We start from the raw sequence: 19,483 nt of genomic DNA, 5'->3' as shown, positions 1-19,483 counted from the left end.
CAATCTAAACTGATTTACCGCCAGTTAACACAAACTTCATTTCACCGATTCAGGTACTGAGGGGGTAAAAAAGAACACAGAAGAACAAAACACTTCAGTAAATGCCTTTCTCCCCCTTCCCCAGCCTCTGTCTAAGCCAAACACCAGTCCTCTCCCTGTCCTTGTCTCTGCGTCCCCCATTTTCACCACAGATTACACCTAGTCCATCCCAATCCCTCCCCTGAGGCGAGGGCAGCTCGGAGGGTGGGGCTGGGTGTCTGACGCTTTCCTTTACCACTCAGTCCTGCTTACTGTGTCTTAGTGCTCCCAGGCAGGCAGGCCACTGTCCCCAGGGCTGTCACTGCCTGGCAGGGGTGGCCCAGGCCACGGGCCCTTCATGGCAGCCAGCCCCTTCAGGGTGAGGTGCCACCCTCCTCCTCCCCTGGCAGGGGGACTGGGGGGCTACACAGCCCTTCCCATCTGCTGGAGCTCCGTCGCCCCAGGTGGCACCACCAGTTTCAGAGACGGCCAGAACCGGTTCTGACCGGCCCGGGGCAGTTCACAGTTTCCTCCTGCCCAGGTCTCCCCAGCCGGGCTAAACCTGCCTTTCCCGCCCAGTAACTGCCACAGGCTGCAGGAGCGCTTCCTCAGCGCTTGGCTGTGCCCGGGGCGTGTTTTTTAAGCAGACGTGATTAACGGACAAATACCAGTGCGAAGATAAAAAGCCTCATCCACACTGAGAAGAGAGGAGATCCACTAAAATAGGCTCCTGGCTTGATCTGAGCTCAGAGCAGGAAAGAGGCCGAGGTCTTCTACAGTGGGGTTCAGCCAAGAGCCTCATATCTGCCTCCCTGCACATGGAGGTTGAACTGGAGCACCCCACCGAGCAAGATAAACCTCCCCTTTTAAAGGCCTCAAGCAAGGGAGAAACTCCCACTGCCCTTCCCTGAGATCTGAGCTTGAAACCTGCATGCCCTCACCTCAAAACACCGGCTTTAGCTAGGCTTGTATCTGTCAGTACTCCTAACACTGCAGAGCCCTGTAGCTCTCCCCCTTATGAGTTGAGATGATTGCACCTTGCCACTCTATCACCTCCTTCACTTTGCCTTTGTGCTTTTTCGGCAGGCCACGGGGTCTCTGCCAGTAAAGACTGCCTCCGCAAGGACGTACCCACTTCCATTATTTTGGACCCTGTTCTTCTCAAATACCAAACACTGCTGGTCTCCGAAGTCACAACTTGTGCTGAAATTACAATTACTAAATGCAAAGTCAGCAAAACAAACCAAAAAACTCATGATACTACGCATCCTGTTTCAGTGCAAAACCTCGCTCATGGATCAAGAAAAAAAAAAAAGAAAGACCCTTCCTACCCCGCGCAGTTCCTCACCGCCAGCACTCACTTTAAAGAAACAGCTGGCCATGTTATCAAGGACACAAGGCGCAAGATTTACAAGGCTGGCTGCCACCCCGTGACACATCCAGTACTTCTTCTTTCCCCAAGGCCCTGCCACCATGTGATGGCCCCCACCGGGCCTTCGGGAGAGGTAAACAGCAGCAAGCTGACTTGCCTTACAGCTGTGAAGGGAAAGCCTCCCACTCACAAGAGCCAACAATAAAAACAACATACAGAACTTCTGCCCAAAGCCTCTTGTGACAAGATGGAGACATCTCTCCGACAAGAAACCGCCAGGGAAAACTGAACCCAAAGGGTAAGAGATAAGCACCGAGTTATGTAACAGTTTCGTGATCCCCGTGAAAACACAACGCATCCTGCTGGGGACGGCTGATGGCGCTGACACAAAACAGGAGGAACATTAAAGAGGAAAACCAATTACCTTGTCCTCCCTTAGTTAAATGGAGCAAAAAATACCAAGCTGCAGAAAGCAGGGGCCTCTGCCCTGGGAGAGGCACCCAGAGCAAACGCTCGCACCTGAAGAAACTCTCCACGTGTGAGTACGCAGCAAAGCCTCCCGGGCAAGCCTGTTTTTTTCCACTGCGCTGCGACCTCTTCAGCAGAACAGCATACGCTTGTCTGCAAAAATTTCAAAGCCAGTTTCTGATGTGAGATTACTGGCCACCTACCACGTATGATTACAATCGTGCATTTTATTCTGAAATGCCCTCAGCACCTCCCTAAAGACGGAGGGACAATTTGATCATTATGTCACTCATTAAAAAGTCACTGTTCCTCTTCTGTGACTTTCAGAACACTTTAAAAAAACCTCTCCCAACATTCAAAATAAAGTTCTTTTTTTAAACTCACTTTATCCCAAATTACTCCTAAGCCACAGCTCACTTTCCCTTGAAGTGGAAGCTGTGTTTGTCCCATCTGGAGCGGGGAACAGCTTCTCCCCGCTATCACAAGCCGGCCACGCTGAGGTTTCTCTAGCCATCTCACTGTATCAGCACGCAGGGTCACAAGGCTCTGACAAGGGGGACCAGCCCAAGCCACCATCCCTGCCGTGGGGACACACTGCTCCAGCAAAGGGCTCAGCCCTTCCTTGGCCTGAGGCACACAACCCACAAACAGCTTTTAGGGCGCAGGGAAACGCCTCTGCCTCATGTCCCCTCTGTCATCCCCATCCCAGGGACGGCTGAGATGTGACATCGAGGGGACCGAGGTGCTGCGGGAGTGCTAGCAAGGCGGGTGCAGAGGCACGACCGAGCACCACACACCGAACGCCCTTCGTTGTTCAGCCAGGGCAACGTGAAGCCAGCGCAGGCAATGTGAAGCCAGCGCAGCCCCGGTGTAAGCACCGTCTGACACACCCCGGGGCGCTGCGTGGCGCTCACCCCGCCGCCAGGGCTCGCCGACGCGGCCTCCTTCAGCCCTCAGCCCCCACCCCGGACCCCTGCCGTGGGCTGCAGAGGGCCCAGAACCCAGGCCCCAGCCCCGCAGCTGCTCTCCGGGGTACAAGGCCGGCACCGCCCCGCCATCCCCCCCTCCGCGGCGCGGCGGGGCGGGGCGGGCCCCTTCGCTATTAAAGGCGCTGGGCCGGCAGCTGTCGCAGCGGTGCTCCCGAGTGGTGTGTGGGGCCATGGAGACCTACGTGCAGCTGAACACCGGGGCCAAGATGCCCATCCTGGGGCTGGGCACATGGAAGGTAACGGGGCTTGCGGCGGTCCCCCCACGCTGGCAGCGGGAGGGCGGCTGCGGCCGGCTGTGCCCCGCTGGGGCCTGGCCTTGGCCCTGCCCGTTACCACCCGTGCGGGACGGGTGCCTTTTCGCCGGCTCCGCGCTGGGGAGGGAGCGCGGCCGGGGGCGGTCCGGCCCCTGCGGGCGCAGCCGTGGCCGCCGGGGTCGGAGCTCGGCCCAGCTTGGGGCCCGTCCCCACCCCGGGCCCGGGCGCGGTGCTGCCAGCGCCACCGACATCCCGGCCGGGTTTCCCCGCTCGGTACGGCCGTGCCGCTGCGGCGTTTGGCACCGAGGGTTCCTCCCTGCCTGCTGCCCCCTCTCAGCAGCCCGAGCCCGGGGATGTGGGTTGCCGAGGCCCTTCTGCTGGGCTGAACCCCCCCCCGGCTGGCAGCTGCTGAGGGCTTCTCCTCTGAGAAGGGGTGTGGGGAAGCAAGGAGGCCTTGGCCCAACTCTGGAGAACTGTCCTGGTGTTGGGGCCTCGGGTCTGCAAAGCTGTTGGGCTGAGCCCTGCCTGGGAGTGGGGTGACAGAGGAACAGTTGGAGGCTGGCTTTAAGCTCAGGAGCCTGCGTTCAAGATGTATATGGACTCAAGAATGCTGCAGGGAAAACTGGGGGGTTTTGATGCTGTTGGTGTTTTTTGCTTTATTTTAATTGGGGGATTGCTTTGGGTGGGATGGCTTTCTTAGTTTTATCTTGCTAGGGAAAAGGTCTTCAACATATATTGATTAGAGTTTCTTGGGTATTATTTTTTCAGTCTCCACCAGGGAAAGTAACAGCTGCAGTGATGGCTGCTATTGATGCTGGGTACCGTCACTTTGATTGTGCCTATGTGTACCAAAATGAAAATGAAGTTGGGGAGGGGATCCAGCAAAAAATCAAGGAAGGCGTTGTGAAACGACAGGATCTCTTCATTGTCAGTAAGGTATGGATCTGGGGGTATAGGATCCCAGGAGACACCTGTGTTTTCATAGTAACCCCCCCAGTTCTTTACTTTCCTACTCTGTGGTGCAGCATGGAACAATTCAGAACATTATTTAGGCCACTCCTGAGACAAGCGTCTACTTTGCCTCATCCTGTATGGAGAATTATACAGGGTATGTACTGCTGACATGGGCGATGCTTTGAACTTTTCCTGGCATGAAGTTATGCTGTCCTCTTTCATGCAGTATCTGACCTTCTAGTGGGTGACTTTTAAATGAAGTCTGAATTAATGGAACAAGACTACTTCTGCTGTCTGCTGTGACACCATTCAGTCATGTGTGCTGCCACTGCACATACCACCCTCAGTATCATGGGCCAGCCTTGCTCACAGAGCAATCTGTGTTTGAAGATCAGTAGGATGACCTAGTTCCACATCACCTTCCAAAGGGGACAGACATGCTCCTGAACAGGACAGAAGGGTTCCAAGAGGTTTAACCTAGGAAGTCATGGTGTGCCTTGCCTTTTTGTCTCTAGCTATGGTGCACGTTTCATGACAAGCCTCTGGTGAAGGGAGCCTGCCAGAAGACTCTTTCTGCCCTGAAACTGGATTACCTGGATCTCTACCTCATCCACTGGCCTCTTGGTTTTAAGGTACAGTAACAGCAATGCCTTTGGCTTCATCTGTTGTGACTGGCAGTTTAAGAGCTGTATGGCTTTACAACCTAAGTAATTGCTCCAACCGACACAGATCATCATATGTCTGTTGCGTACCAGCACTGCTCTGGTGCTCAGCTTTACTCTGGCCATGTGAGCCAGGCTGTTGATCCCTACCTCTGAGATTCCTGCTTGCACAGCATCCTCTACCCTTTTGATCATGGAAGAGGGAGACCTTGAACTAGGGGTGTATTTGTCTGCTGCAAGCATAAGTTATATTGCTCTCCTTTTGATTATTGCCTATGTCTTGTCTTCTACAAATCCAAAGTATGCTCAACTGACAATGATGTGGTTCCCTCTTTGTGGGAAGGAGGGCTGTACTTCACTGCCTGACAGAAATTCTTTCCTCTGCATGTTACAGAATCACAGAACAAGAGAATGTTTCTGTCTTCCATTTCTGTCTTTAATCACTGAGTCCTTTAATACAGTACAGATTGAACTGACCTTTGCTGTAGGAGCCTTAGTGTTCCACAGACCTTGGATTTCAAAAGGTGAAGCTTTTTAGTTCCTAACTCTTTTACTGACTGCATGCAAAGGAACTGATGTCTCAGTTTGAATATTTCTAAGCTTAGTCTTTCTGTTAGAGCCTGATCAAAATCTTCTTTCTACTTGTTGCTTCTGAGATCAATAGCTTTTCATAGCATCTGTATCTTTAAAACTAGTTTTATATGGAAAGAACTAGCAAAGTGAAAATGTGCTGCAGTGTAAAAATGTATCAGTGGAAAACAACTGGGTTTGATACCTGGCATGTAGTCCTAACTGGGACACAGGCTGTTTTTTATATTCCCTATGCCAGCAACTTACAATGAGCCTCCCTGTGAAAAGACCTGTTAGCAGATCTGGTCCAATATAGACTGAACATGTTCCAGGTCCTAACTGGGTCCTTATTACACATTTTAATAAAACACTCCATTATGTCCACATAAAAACTGTGTATTTTGTAGTATGGAAAGTAAACTTGTAAACTGGCTATAATTCTACATGTGGAGAATTGTTTTCCCCATATGTGTATTGGTGAACCAGGGAACACTGAGTCCAGTAGAAGTGTGTCCTTCTTGGGATGGCTGCTGGCAAAAATGCCATAATCCCATGCGAAAGCAAAAGAAAAGACTGAAGAATGTAGATAACGAATATTAGTATTATCTAATCTATATGTAGATAATAAGTATAAGTATGTCCTGCAATAGGAGTTTGTGGTATCATGGTCTTCAGCTGGTGTTAACCTAACTTCCCAACAAAGAGTGTTTCAAGCATTTTCTTTCTTGCTGACAGGCAGGAGAGGAGCTGTTTCCCACAGATGACAAAGGCATGTCAATACCCAGCAACACAGATATTCTACACACATGGGAGGTAAGTTTAGCCACAGCAGGAGAATCATGTCTTTTGTCCTCAGCAGTCTCTATGTTTTAATTACCTTCAGCAGTCTAAATTGTCTTATGCATGCAGAACTACTTGGAAGGAGTTGCTGGTACAATAGTGGGTTGTTGGGTATCATTATTTTCTGCTTCTAACTTGCTGTGAATTTCCACAGTCTCAAAGAATGAGTCTTTGAGCTTTAGTGAAATAGGAGACATGGCACAAATATACTAGTGCTCTGTTTTTTTTTCTCAGACTTGAACTCTGAAAATCTAAATGCTTATTTTGTACTTCACATGAAGGGAATAAGCCATGTCAGGAAGAACGTGTTCTTCACTCCCTGTCACGTATACTAGATGCTGACTTTGCTCCTCTTTGTGTTAGGCCATGGAAGAGCTGGTGGATGCTGGTCTGGTAAAAGCCATTGGTATCTCTAACTTTAACCATGAGCAGATTGAAAGAATCCTGAACAAACCAGGACTGAAATACAAGCCTGCAAATAACCAGGTGAGCTGCAAAGTGACTGCAGGCAAATGTTTGGGTGTTGTTTTTTTTCTAAATAATTACTAAGATCTCAATATGAAGTAAGGTTATAGAAAGAGAATGGAGTAGACACAGCACGTTCTCTCAATCCCACCCTTTAACTACTTCTGGATGCACAAGGTGCTGGTTTTTTATGGACTTTCTGCACTGCTGCTTGGAACTCTAGCAAGAAGCAGCTCCAGAATACCTTTTTTTGGTTTGGGGGTTGAACTCTGAGCTTTAAAACTACCTTGAAGTAGAGTAAAACTTAGTGTATATATCTGAGGACCTAACAGAATTGAATGACCTTTTTGCAACATTCGGTGGAGAGGCCAGTTCTTGTTGCCGAATACTGAGGGAACTGAAGAGGAACATGCTTTATGGACTGCTTACAGACTTAATAAGGGTTGGGAGGAAGGAGGAAATGGAGTTGCAAGGTAGGCCATAGAGTAGGAGTGTCCAGGTATATAGGCAGCACTTGAATAAATTCTTAGGAAAAGTCAGATGGCAGGAGACTTTGGGAAATAATCTGTAATTCACAGCTCAGAGCAGCATCAGCTGTGAGATCAGACCATGTTGCCCAGGGCTTTATCCGTCTTGAAGACCTGCAAGGATAGAGACTGCACAGCCTCTCTAGGCAGTGTGTTCCACTGCTTGACCCCCTGCCTTGGGTGTATGGGGGAGGGAGGGAGCTTCTTTATATCCAGTCTCAACCTCTCTTGTTTCAGCTTATGCCTGTTGTCTCTTGTCCTCCCACCATGCACCACTGAAGAGCTTGGCTTGTCTTTGGATGACCTTCTTTTAGGTATTGAAAAGCTGCTACTAGGAGAGCTGAAGCCTTCCCTCCTCCATGCTGAACAAGCCCAGCTCCCTCAGCCTTTCCCAATACATCAGGTCCTCCAGCCCCCAGCCATCCTGGTGGCCCTCTGCTGAATTCATGCCAGTCTGTCAATCTTTATTCTACTGAGGGGGCTGGGAAGGGGGAAAACTGGACACAGTATTATAAAGGTAGTCTGACAAGTGCTGAGTAGAGGCAGATGATCACTTCCCACAATTTAGTGGCTGTGTTCCTGCTGCCAGGGCTCACTACTGGCTCATATTCAGCTCAGCCTACTATGGCCCCCAGGTTGTTTCTAGCAGAGTTGCTGTGCAGGCAGTCAGGCTCCAGGGGCCTTGTTACTGCCAGGGGCTTTTCCTTCCCAAGTGCAGGGCTTTGTGTGCAGCCTTGTTGAATTTCATAAGGTTTTTGTTGGCCTGTTTTTCCTGCCTGAGTGGGTCCCTCTGAAGTGGCAGCCCTGCCCTTGAGTGTATTGACTGGTTGTCCCCCAGTTTGGCATCACCTGCAAACTTGACAAGATTATAGCCTGGCACAAGTTGTTGAAGAGGACAGGTCCCAGGATAGACCCCTGTGGTGTCTATCTAGACTTGTCCTTGATTGCTATGGTGTTTGAAGGACTGCAGTCTCGGTTATTGATACCTACTTACAAGAACTGGTTAATTTATTGTGATAGCTTGAGCATATATACTGAAAAGGGATTTAACACTTTTTTTCAGAAAGCTAATAGGATTGATCTCTGGAAGTCTATTCAACATAAAACAAACATTCTGACAACTGCAAAATTCATAATTCTCTACTGTGTATTTTCATTATCAGTACCAATGTACTTTTAGGGTACTTAGAAGTCTTATGATACCTTTCAACATCTGCCACACCTCATTGCCACTATCACTGTAGTTGATAATTACCCTTGTCTCTTGCGTAGATGTCACTGACCTTATATCTCTCTCACTTGCAAATGTTTTCAAGCTCTCTGCTATAATCAAGTTAAGCTCAGAGCAATGGGTCTTGGTCTCTGTCCTTCAAAACTTACTGTTTCTGAAGAAATGCTTGCAAGCCTGAAAGCTTGTCTGTTATTAACACCTACCAGTTGGCCTAATAGTGATAGTGCTTCCTGCAAACACTTTCTCTGTGCAGAGGTTTCACATGTAATCCACTAATCCCCTGTATTTGGTGTCATTCCCACTCTTAATTTGAAGGCAGTCAGTATGCACATTGGTTTTATTTGTGGTGAGAAATGTAATTACTACCTTGCCAAATTAATTACAATCATACTAGTACTTAGTTCAGTAAGGAAATCTGACTCTTAAGTACTTGATCACTATCACACAGTGTGGCTTAAGATACTTGTTTAAATGTACATCATAGGCTTTTCACCCGGGTCTAAACATAAGACTAGATAATGTAGCTCAGAAGTTTTTCAATTTGAGTGCCGGTGGACAGGTAAGGGTGACTTTGCCTTGCTTATATCGCATAAATTCTACCTATTGAATAGTTGAGAAAATAACCAGATGCTCTGTTACTCTTGAGTAGCTGTGTTTCTGGAGCTGCTGAAGCAAAATAAATATGTATAACGTGTCCTAAAAACTGAGTTACGTGTCCTGTTGTCTAATATTCCACCATGCCCCAGAAGGGAAATGGTCATGCTGGCTTCTGATAACAGCAAGCAGCTAGAACCACAAATAAAGCACTCCAGGCTGTAAACTGATCCAATGTTTTGCACCCTCTTGCTCCACCTGCCAGTAGTACAAGTTTCCAGGGTCTTCCCTCAGAATGCAGCAGCAGGCTGCAGAAGGCTCAAATGACAGTGTAGTCAAAAAGGTTCTTGATGTTGCCTGCTGAAAGAAAAGTAGTGCTCCCTGGTGTGGAACTATCCTGAAAGTCCCTCTATGCAAAGTATCAAATATTCATGTTCTTGCCTCCTGACACTTGAATAATTCCTGTTCCATAGTGCATATCTGTGCATTAGCTTGCCAGAATACAGATCCACTGTTAAGGAGTCTGTATTCTGTTATGTAGATATTAATATGGAAATTCATGGGAAGCACACATGCATTTATAAAAAGTCTTTAATGGACAGTAAGTTGAAGGTCTAAAATCTGTAGCAGTTGGCCATTCTCACTATTTGCAGACTGGAGGTATTCAGTCTGAGTATTGACACAAAGCACATAAAAAACAAATGAAACAATACTAATATTGAAGTTAATGTGGTAGTTGTGGAAAAAAAACCCACCATTATGGCATGCTTAATTAGGGATGAAAAGAGAACTTTGTACTTACTGGTCTGCTGTCCTGTTGTTATGATTTTACAGTTCTCTTGTGTGTACATTTTATTGAACTGTCCTGTTTAAGCAATTATGTAGCTGGTGATCCCATATGTTGGAGATTATATGGATCAGCAAGTTTTAAGGGGTGGTGTTACAGTCCTTGGACTCTTCACTGCAAGGAGAACTACAAATAGTAGAAAGGGGGTGGGGACATAGAGAAAACAAAGGCTGTGTAATATTGCACAGAGACCAGAAGTTAGAACAAAAATCAGCCTTTAACTTGATTAAAAACTAATCCCTGGAACATGTTAAAGCAGTTAAATCACTGTCAATCTTTGTACTCTTATGTTGACAGATTGAATGTCATCCATACCTTACCCAGGAGAAGCTGATCAAGTACTGTCAATCCAAAGGGATTGCTGTGACAGCATACAGTCCCCTTGGCTCTCCTGACAGGCCATGGTAAGATTGCTTTGTGCTTTGCAAGGGAGCTGGCATGGATTATGCTTGAAACTTTGAGACCGAGTGCACTGTTAATTATTCATCCAGATACAGATCTCTGCTAAGATGGATCTATGGAGGTTTCTTGCCACTGATCTTCTTTCCTCTGTGTAGGGCTAAGCCAGAGGACCCTTCCCTTCTGGATGACCCCAAGATCAAAGAGATTGCAACCAAGCACAACAAAACTCCAGCACAGGTACGTAGGTGCTGGACAGTGGGTACCCCTTCCTGTAAAACAGGACAGCTAATGGCAATGTAAAGGACAGGCTGGCCCTTCATTCCCTGTCAACTGTGGTGCTCTTCTGTGGTGATAAATAGCAATGCAGGTTTGTTTACTATGTGGCCTTCAATCCATGCTTGTAAGGGCTCTTTGACTGTTAACAAGAAACATTTTCTTGACCCGTCTTCAGACACTGTCATGTTTCAGTCTTCCCATCTCAAGTCCTCTTGCAGAGAGGTGAACCCTTGTATAGTCTACTAAAGTCTAGGTGGGAGAGAAAGGAACTGAGTGTCAGTAAACTGAGTGGGAAAGGAGGTCTTCTATGTGGGGTTCCACCACTTCTCTACTTGCACATCAGAAAGTGCTGCTTAGAATTCAGGTATGATTTGAAACGCATCTCTGCAGAAATGAGTTAATTCTGCTGAATTGTACAGTTTACAGCAAACAGTTGTTGGAACAGGCTCTGCTTGCCATAGAACAAAAGCCATCCTTTATCTGACTCAGTGATATGCCTCTTGCAGGTTCTCATTCGGTTCCACATCCAGAGAAATGTGATTGTGATTCCCAAGTCTGTCACACCACAGCGCATTCTGGAGAACTCCAAGGTGAGTCATTAGGAGTGACCTGGGTGCATGGCATGTTCAGGGATGGCATGGCTTCTCTATGCAGATCAAGCAGCGATCCTTTCTCACCCTTCCTAAGTTGCCCTCAGGCAAAAGGACTGGGCTTTTTCTCTCCGTATGTTTACTTACGGTCTACTGAGGGCTAAACTTAAGGTTACAGTTGAGAGCAGGAGTGAACAAAACTTGGAAACAGTATGCTGATAATCTTAGCAGTCACGTTATGTGATGCTTCATGTTCTATGCCATGTGGATGGATCATCTGACAGAGCTTGCTTGGGGCCTGAGTGCAGTAGCACACCACAAAAGGCTTATGTGGAGCAAGCACCGTTAAGAAAATAGTCCTGGTGTCCATAAACCATGTCGCTGCTTTTGATTCAGTGGTCCTTGACTGAAACCAGTATTAGGATTTTGCAGGACACTTAGTTGCATTAGGTGGAATATGAAAGTCTTGTAGATGTTCCTTTGGAATAGGACAGAAAGATGCATCTTTCACAAATGGAGGATGGAGGCATTCTGCAACACTAAGTGCCCTCCAAGGTTCTTAAAACAACTGGCACATGTAACTGCAACTTGAGATTTTTAATTCCTTCCTCTCCCAGCTCACCTCCCTCCTCAACTCCAGCTAGTGTAGTCTCAGAAATCCAGAGCTTTTTCCTTTCCCTCCTTCATGAAGCAGTCATTTCTTCTAACACCCTTAAGCTGTGGACTTGCTCTTTAATTTTGTGAATTGTGCTTATGATCTACGATTTGTTCAGAGAGGTGACTTCCAGTTGTTTCTCTTGTTAGGTGTTTGACTTTGAATTGAGTAAAGAAGAGATGGCAACTATTCTCAGCTTTAATAGAAACTGGAGAGCCTGTGCAATGAGCACGTAAGTGGCAGTGGTTTTTTTGTTTTTGTTTTTTTTTCCAAGCTGTTAAGTTATCAGTGTGTCATAGTTTAGTATATGAAGTTATAGATACTAGGCATGGTTGAAATTCAGGATATGCAAGCTCAATTTCCAAAGGGGTCATCTTCAAAATAACTTTTCAGAGTAAGATTTTAAATGTTCATGTTGTGAACCAAATCTTGATGAGCATAAAGCAAACTTCATGTTCATTTTCAGTTCAGTCTCCAAGAACCTTTTTGTAGCTGGAATTGCAACAGGAGGCTTCTTTTTAATAATTTTTATTTTGTCCATATTGGAGAAAACAGCATGATGCAGACTCAAATTCTTGATTAATGTTGCTTGTGGAATTTATTTTGTCTTTCTGCCATACTCCTTAGGTGTATTATAAAAACTGACTGTATGTTCTTCAGGAGTGGTTGGGAAAGTGGGTGAACATTCAAAAAGTACTATAAAGATTTGCAACTTGGAAGCCTAAAGCCAGATATGAAATCTTTGTTGGAAGGCTGTAAAAAAGGTCTTCCTGGCAGTAAACAGTGAAACCTTGAATTAGTTGTCTACAAAGCACCTAGGTTGCATCGCCTGAAATGGTCAGAGCCTGAACAACAGAAGGCACTGGGGAATCTTTCTGTTTACAAATGCAGCATGTCACAAAGGCAGACAGAAACAAATTGACTCTGCTTTTATACAGTTCAGCTCCTCCCTTGGTGGCTCTTTACAGTGGTTACAGCTGCATATAGTATTCCTCAGACATGAGATAACTTTTCCTATTTGATTTCCTTCAGGTGCAAAACTCACAAGGACTACCCTTTCCATGCAGAATACTGAAGATGGTTTCCTGCCTTCTTCCAGACTTCTCAGATATGCTTCTGCTGTTGCCTATGAGTTGTCTATGTAGCTTTCTCACTGCATCAGACCCCTTTTTTTCTTTTTCCCTCACAAAGATGCAGTATATGTACTTGGTGACTTTGTGTTGTTTTCCTTTTTGGAAGAAGGAAATGCTAAAATGGTTCTGAAGAGCACACTGATGTGGGCTAGTAGAGTGTCTTTGCCAAACTGCATGTCTGGAACTGGTAAGCAGAAAACATTGAGAAAGTTTGAACTAGCAGTCACTTTTATTTTGGAATACTGTGAATTGGAGCTAGTGACTATTGTTGTCTGGAAGGACCAGGGTATGGCAGATTTTACATAACTAATGTGAGGTCTGCTTTTTTCTGATTACCTTTGGGTTTGGTTTTATTTCTTTTTGTAACACTCCATGCTTTTTTCTCTAGTTGGAAGTACAAGTTGATTTCGAAGTACAGCAGTTGCTACATGGGTAGCTCTTTGAAAAGTGTATAGGTCCTGGTTTCTTGGTGATATAAAAGCTGTTTTTTGCTTATAATAAAGTATAGTTTCATTACTGTGTGTAATGAGATGGTTATTTCAGCAATGCTCTAATGGTAGTAATGCTGGAGTAGCTGTATTATATCAGCTGTCTCTAGAGATTACACAAAAGCAAGGAAAATCATTGTTCCCCAAGAAATCATCTGGTGTTGATGTTAACTTCGTACTTTTTTCCTGCTAGCTATCTGCTGTTCTCATGCTAGTGCACATGTAGAACACCTGAGTGATGAACCTGTGGCCATTGAGTCTACTTGAGTCTCTTTAAATAGAGCTCTTTTGGTATGTCTGAGCTAATATACTAATGTTGAAATCTGTCTTTATTTTACTGAAGTGATAGTGTATTTTGGCTAGTAGAAAATTACTCATTTGAAGAAATTAAGCTTGCTCAGAATCCTATGGGATTGTTTAATAAGTAAGCAGTAGAAAACTTGCCCTTTCCAAGCAAGCAGCACATGATGCAGGAAAGACTGCTGTACTTGTACAAGCAACCATTTGCAAATAAAGTAAAAATGGGTTTCCAAGAAAATTCTGTGTCACAAGCTAGCAGATCAGAAACTTACTGCTCTGTTCTGGGAGGACAGAAAAGTAGGCTCACACCCAAATTTTGATATCTGAGGTGTGTTTGTTTCTTGGGGCTTTTATGGTTTTCACAATACTTGCATATAATCATTTTAAAGTTATTGCCTTCTGAGAGCTGCATAAGACTATTCAGAAAATGCATTTGGGCACTTGGAAAAACAGTGGCTAGTGTTGGGGTGATTTTCTTGTGTGTCCTTGTAAATTTTTTTTCCAAGGTCTGAGTTGATCTAGAGTGTGAACTGTCCTCTGAAGGAGGCTGTGTAGGCCTGGCAGAAAGAGGGTTCTTTCTGAACAGATGAAAGAAGGGAGACACTAGAACTGTTAATGCATAACCACCCCTAAATGGTGAATGTAAGGTAGGATTCTGATTCCATAACTGCATAGCATAACGTACCTTAAAGGGAACTCAGCTACGTTAAAATGCACTGTGAATGCAGTTGTTCTCAAACTATTTGCAAAGTAGGTGGTTTGTTTCCTGGTACTGATAAAAAGGTACTAAGGAGTTATACTAATTTAAAACTTTTCTTTCTGATAAATACTAACCATTATATTGAGAAGACAGATTTTGTTATCTTCAAATGCTTCTTTTAAATGTTTCCTCTGTCACTGAGGCCAGACTTTACATGCAATATGTTTTTGGTCAGAATAATTTGCAATAGGCTGAACAGACAAGATCAAGTTAACTTACAACACAAGGAAGAGGGAGGAGAGAATCAATGTCTGACTCTAAGCAATATTCTCCTCTGCTGATTGTCCTAACATAAATTGATTATAATCACTTTAAATTCTAGGCTTAAAAGCAAATACAAAAAGCTTCAGCTCTGCAAGTGATTTTGTATATCTATAATGCAATAAATAAAAGCCCAAAGGCATCCAAAAAAAGCAGAACAGCTAATGTTCTTAGATTAGTCTGAGCTGTGACAGAAAACTGTCTGGGGCAGTGTTGACTTGCTTGGAAATAACATTTTTGTGACAAGTGTGTTCTGGCAAGAAGTTACATTGAGGGTCAGGGTTTCCAAAATAGTACATCAAGTTCTGTTGATTTCCTCTGTTTTCATTTCACTGTAACTTTATGAAAGTTTGTGCCTGAAATTTTCCATTCTCGGAGTAGGAATTTTACTGGAGAAGACTTTCAGACAGACTGCTCCGCAGCAGAAGAAAGGCTAGCTGGCGCTCAGGGTGGAGTGGTATTGTAACAGGCGCTCTCTGTATTTTGCTGGATGACTTAGTGGGAAGGAATTTGGAAAGGGTCGTTCTGGGACACAGTGCGGCACTTAACCGGCAGAGGGCTTGGATGCTTGGCGAAATATGAGTGGGAATAGAGGAAAAAGCAGCAGAAAAGCACCTGAGCAAAGGGACAAAGATGCATACGCTTGAACAGAAAGCAAGCTGTTGTCAGAAAGGATGAGGAGCAGGAAGGGAGTGATGGAAAACCCTGTCACCCATAATGATTTTGGATTGCTTCTTCAAGGCCAGATATAATTAAACAAGACTAAGACAGAGGAAGAGACAGTCTTCTAGACTGCAGCCAAGTGTTCATTTAATCTAGGTTGATCCGGGGATTGTTACAGTAAAATAAATGGCTGTTGTACCCCCATACTCGTGCCACACTCTCTGCCTACAAGGGTAGAGATTTCCTTTCATCTTCTAAAAGGTAAAGTGGAAAGATCAAAGAATTAGATATCCGGAGCCTAGCATTCCTGCTAACTGAGCTCTTCCTGCTACAACTGTTCACAGCATTTGTTTTTGTATTGTGATTTGACAGATCTCTGGGTTTCTGATCAAAGAAGCTTTTAAGGATGACAAATATAATCTTGTAGCTCTTCCAATGAAAAGTAGTTGTTTTTTGTTTTGTTTTTGTGTTTGATTTAAGAACTTGTAGTTCAGCTCCACCTTGTTGGCCTCTCTTACTAGACCTTCTCAGGACTCTGCTGCAGCAGTTAAGCTAGTGTGATACTGTAGCACACCCTAGAAAGAGGAGTCCAGCCTACAGGAAAGATTAAGAGCAGGAGACAGAAAAATCATCTTCTCAGGACCCATAGAATTGGTAATTGCAGTCAAAATTTGTTTCACTTCCAGCTGCACTCACTGCTTCAGATGAAAAAGGCCTGCTAATCTGGTATCATGTTAAAAGAAAATGGCTCTGACAGAAGAGATCCATTTCCATAGTAGCAAAGAATGATTAACTGATTTATCAGGGAAAACAAGTAGAGAAAATTGGCAATTATCTCACTGGAGAAGGCAAGAGACCTTTTTGAGAATTTTTTGGGGTAGTAGAGGAGAATACAAGAAGCAGCTGGAATTGGCATCTTGCTGGTTGGAGGTAGGACACCGCAAATAGTCTCACAGGCACAGTATGTTTCAGGTTGCAGTTGATGTTCCATTGAGAGAAAATGGCTTGACTTCTGATATTGAAACACAAATACACAAGTCTGCCTGGCTGGAATCACTTTTTATATGATGCTCTGCAACTTGGTCTTTGTTTCTCTCTGGGGAAGGGAAGGCAGGATCTCTTCTTGCTGAGCTCATGAGACTGACAGAAGTGCATACGGTAACATTTGTGCAGAGTTGTGAAATGTGGGGCACAGGAAACTACATTATTCAAAACAGGAAAAGAAAGTCCTGTGTTTGGATTTTTAATTTGTATTCACTATGTTGAAGATACAACTAGAAATCTGGAGTCTATTGCTTAATTGGGGCACAGAACAGTTGACTCAGGACAAATGATTTTATCTTTTTAATCACTTAATACTCCCCTAGTTTGTCATCTGTAAACTGTCAGTAACTATTTGTCATCCCTCCCTCTGCCTTGTCCTTGGTCACTTAAAAAGTACAGAGCTCTACCTTATTCTGGCAGGACCTTGCTCATTTAAGCTGAGAGGTAACTCTTAAAACTCTTTCATAGGCCATGTTGCTCTTGCATTTTAATTTGTTAAAGTGCATGGTACAGGACCACTAGTACAAACATCTGCAAAACTATCTTTTTTCCAAATTCTTAAGCAAAAAAAAAAAAATCAAGCTGAATATACAATCTAGCTTTTCTGAACTGAAATAAGCCTGATTACAAGCCAGCTGATAGCTACTCATAAGAACAGCTGAACTGAATCAGACTAAATATCTACCTTCTGCAGCATCCTGTCTCCACCTGTGGCCAAAACAAGTTGTTGAAGATAAGTTGAGTATTGCAGTGGTATGTCTTTAAATATTCTGACAGCAGTTTAAGGTCTTTTGTGTTTAACAGCCATCAGTTAACTCTTTCTTGTTCAGTTACCTTGTGAATCAGTTGCGTTCCAAGGGAATGATTTTTTCATAACCACATATCTTGTGAAGAATCGCTACCTCTTTTATTTGTTTTGGCTTTATCTTCTGCTAGATTAATTTGATGCTTCTGGTTTTTACAGTGGAGGAGATAGCAACTGGTCTATTTCCAGTGATGCTTTCCAAGCTACTCCAGATTTGGTAAACTTCTGGCCTAGCTCCCTGCACTAGTATCTGGTCAAGGAAAGTCTTAGCCTACTTAATTGCTGCCTGTAGAAATTATTCCCATGCCACTGATCATCCTAGTCTGTCTTCTATAAATCTTTTTTTAGGATACAGAGGAAGGCATGGACCAGAACTTCTTGTGCAGTATTGAATGCAAAAAGTTCATGGAATGGGTCTCTATCTTATTGTTTCTTTTATCATTGTTTGCTTTTGAATTATATAGACCTCAGTATGAGAGAGTTTGGAATTATAATAGATGGAAAACCTGAGCAGCAATTATCAGCAAAGAGTTTTGAATTTTACCTGTTGTTCATTACCTATGTTATCCTGTTCTCCCTCTCAAACATGGACGTAACACTTTATTTTTTCACCCAGACCCTTTGGAACTTTAATGAAGGCCTGACTATACCGGAGTGGATGAACTGCACAATAAAAGCTCAAGTCATGGGACAATGTGTTGTGATACAAAGGCAAAATGCTAAGCTAAGGTGTTTTCCATTTACTGGGTTCAGTCCAGTGGCATGGATAATCTCACTGCTGACTAGGAAAGATGTATTTGCGGGTTTGGGCTAAGAGCACTGTTACATAGCTGATGGAAACTGACAGTTATTTGGGGATAACATAAACCTCTTGCTGTAGTTCCAACAAAAAGCCAATGATTATGCTGCTGAGGAAGTTAGGCACACAGGAAGAGAGGCTGCTAGGCCTTCAAGAAACTTACTCTACTCCCTAGAGCTGGTTATGGTGACTTGAGCCTGTTTATGCTGCATCTGACACTAAGAGAATACTCATGTTCTTCTCCTGAAGCATTTTGTTTGTAGCATGGCATGTTGTCTCCTGGCTTTAAGAGATGGCCTTGGTCTTTTCAGGTCTATGAAGTGCCAGAACTGTGGCCTCTTGCATATCTGCTTATTGTGCTAGACATCCATCCAGCCTGGGGATTAGTAACTAACAAATGCTCCATGGGCCACTGAAATTATGTGGAGGCAGACTGTCACTGCATGTACCTTGAGGCTACCCAGATAGTAGCATGCAGTTGAAATAGTCACAACCACAGAAAAGGCAGTGGGTTAAATGGCCATCAAATGGCCACTTGCTTATTAACGCAGGGTTCGGATGAATCTGAAGATGAAGATTAGAAAGTTTCCAGCACTTGTCAGCGTGTGGCAGTACCTCTGCAGGTCGCTGCACTGACAGAACAAATAAAAGTCTTTAGAAGACAGTTGCAGCTTGTCTAGTCCTCTCTTCTGCTGCAGTGATTTGACCAACAAAGCACTTGCTCTTCTTTAGTCAACTGAATTGACAATGGCAGTAAAACAAGCCCAAGTCTCTACCCCAGCCTGTCATGGCAATTTTTATTTTCTTGTAAAGCAAAGTCTGAACTTGAAACAAACAAAGAAAAAAAAATCCCCAAAAGATGCCAAAAGATTTTTGGAATCCTCAAAACTGAATAGAGGGGAGATCGTGCTTAGTAGTTTCTTATGTATAGATAGCAGATGCAATTACAGCACGTGTGTTGGGGTACGTGAAGTGGTGAAGCTGTAGAAGTGTGCTTCTCGAGCAGCTTGTAGCAGCAACCTTACTGCCATTGTAGGCTGCTGTGAGGCAGCAGTGGTCTGCTAGAAAGGTACACACTAAGTCATATGGTTCTAGCTCTGCTGTGAAATAGAAGGTACTTTATTTTGCATTAACTGACATCACCCAAACGTTTCTCTCTCTACCTTTGCTAAAGTCTCTACAGCTGAAAAAAAATCCATTGTCTCTAAACAAATGCACAATCTCTGGCTTCTAACTTGTTTTGAATTTTTTACTATTATGTGGCTACTGTGATCATCTAGTCCAACTTCCTGCCTACCACAGTCTATAAACATCCTGTAAATAACTTCAAGTCTGATAGCTGTGATTAAATTGGAATGTTGTTAGAAAATTCCTATGAAGTAGAGAATATTTCAAGATAGGCTGTACGCTGCAGCCTTAAGTGGGTATTGCTGCTGCTGCTGTAGATGGACAACCTGACCAGTCTGAACCTGACCGTGCCTGGAACCACAGTACCTTTCATGTAGCTCATTTTCTA

At 44.4% G+C, this 19,483-nt stretch overlaps 1 protein-coding gene across 1 annotated transcript; it reads left to right on the top strand.

Annotated features, from left to right (window-relative positions):
* Positions 1-2,877: 2,877 nt before the first annotated feature.
* LOC140657265 (aldo-keto reductase family 1 member B1-like) lies at positions 2,878-13,363 on the top strand. Its single transcript, XM_072874043.1, has 10 exons — positions 2,878-3,083; positions 3,870-4,037; positions 4,571-4,687; positions 6,023-6,100; positions 6,491-6,613; positions 10,089-10,195; positions 10,349-10,430; positions 10,976-11,059; positions 11,864-11,946; positions 12,747-13,363. Exons 1-10 carry the CDS (start codon positions 3,018-3,020, stop codon positions 12,787-12,789), a joined length of 951 nt encoding a protein of 316 aa, XP_072730144.1. The 5' UTR covers positions 2,878-3,017; the 3' UTR covers positions 12,790-13,363.
* Positions 13,364-19,483: the final 6,120 nt, after the last annotated feature.

Source organism: Ciconia boyciana, chromosome 1, assembly GCF_034638445.1.
Source record: "Ciconia boyciana chromosome 1, ASM3463844v1, whole genome shotgun sequence".
NCBI lineage: Eukaryota > Metazoa > Chordata > Aves > Ciconiiformes > Ciconiidae > Ciconia > Ciconia boyciana.
Note: the sequence above shows the minus strand (reverse complement) of the source record. Positions and strands in the feature narration are given on the sequence as shown.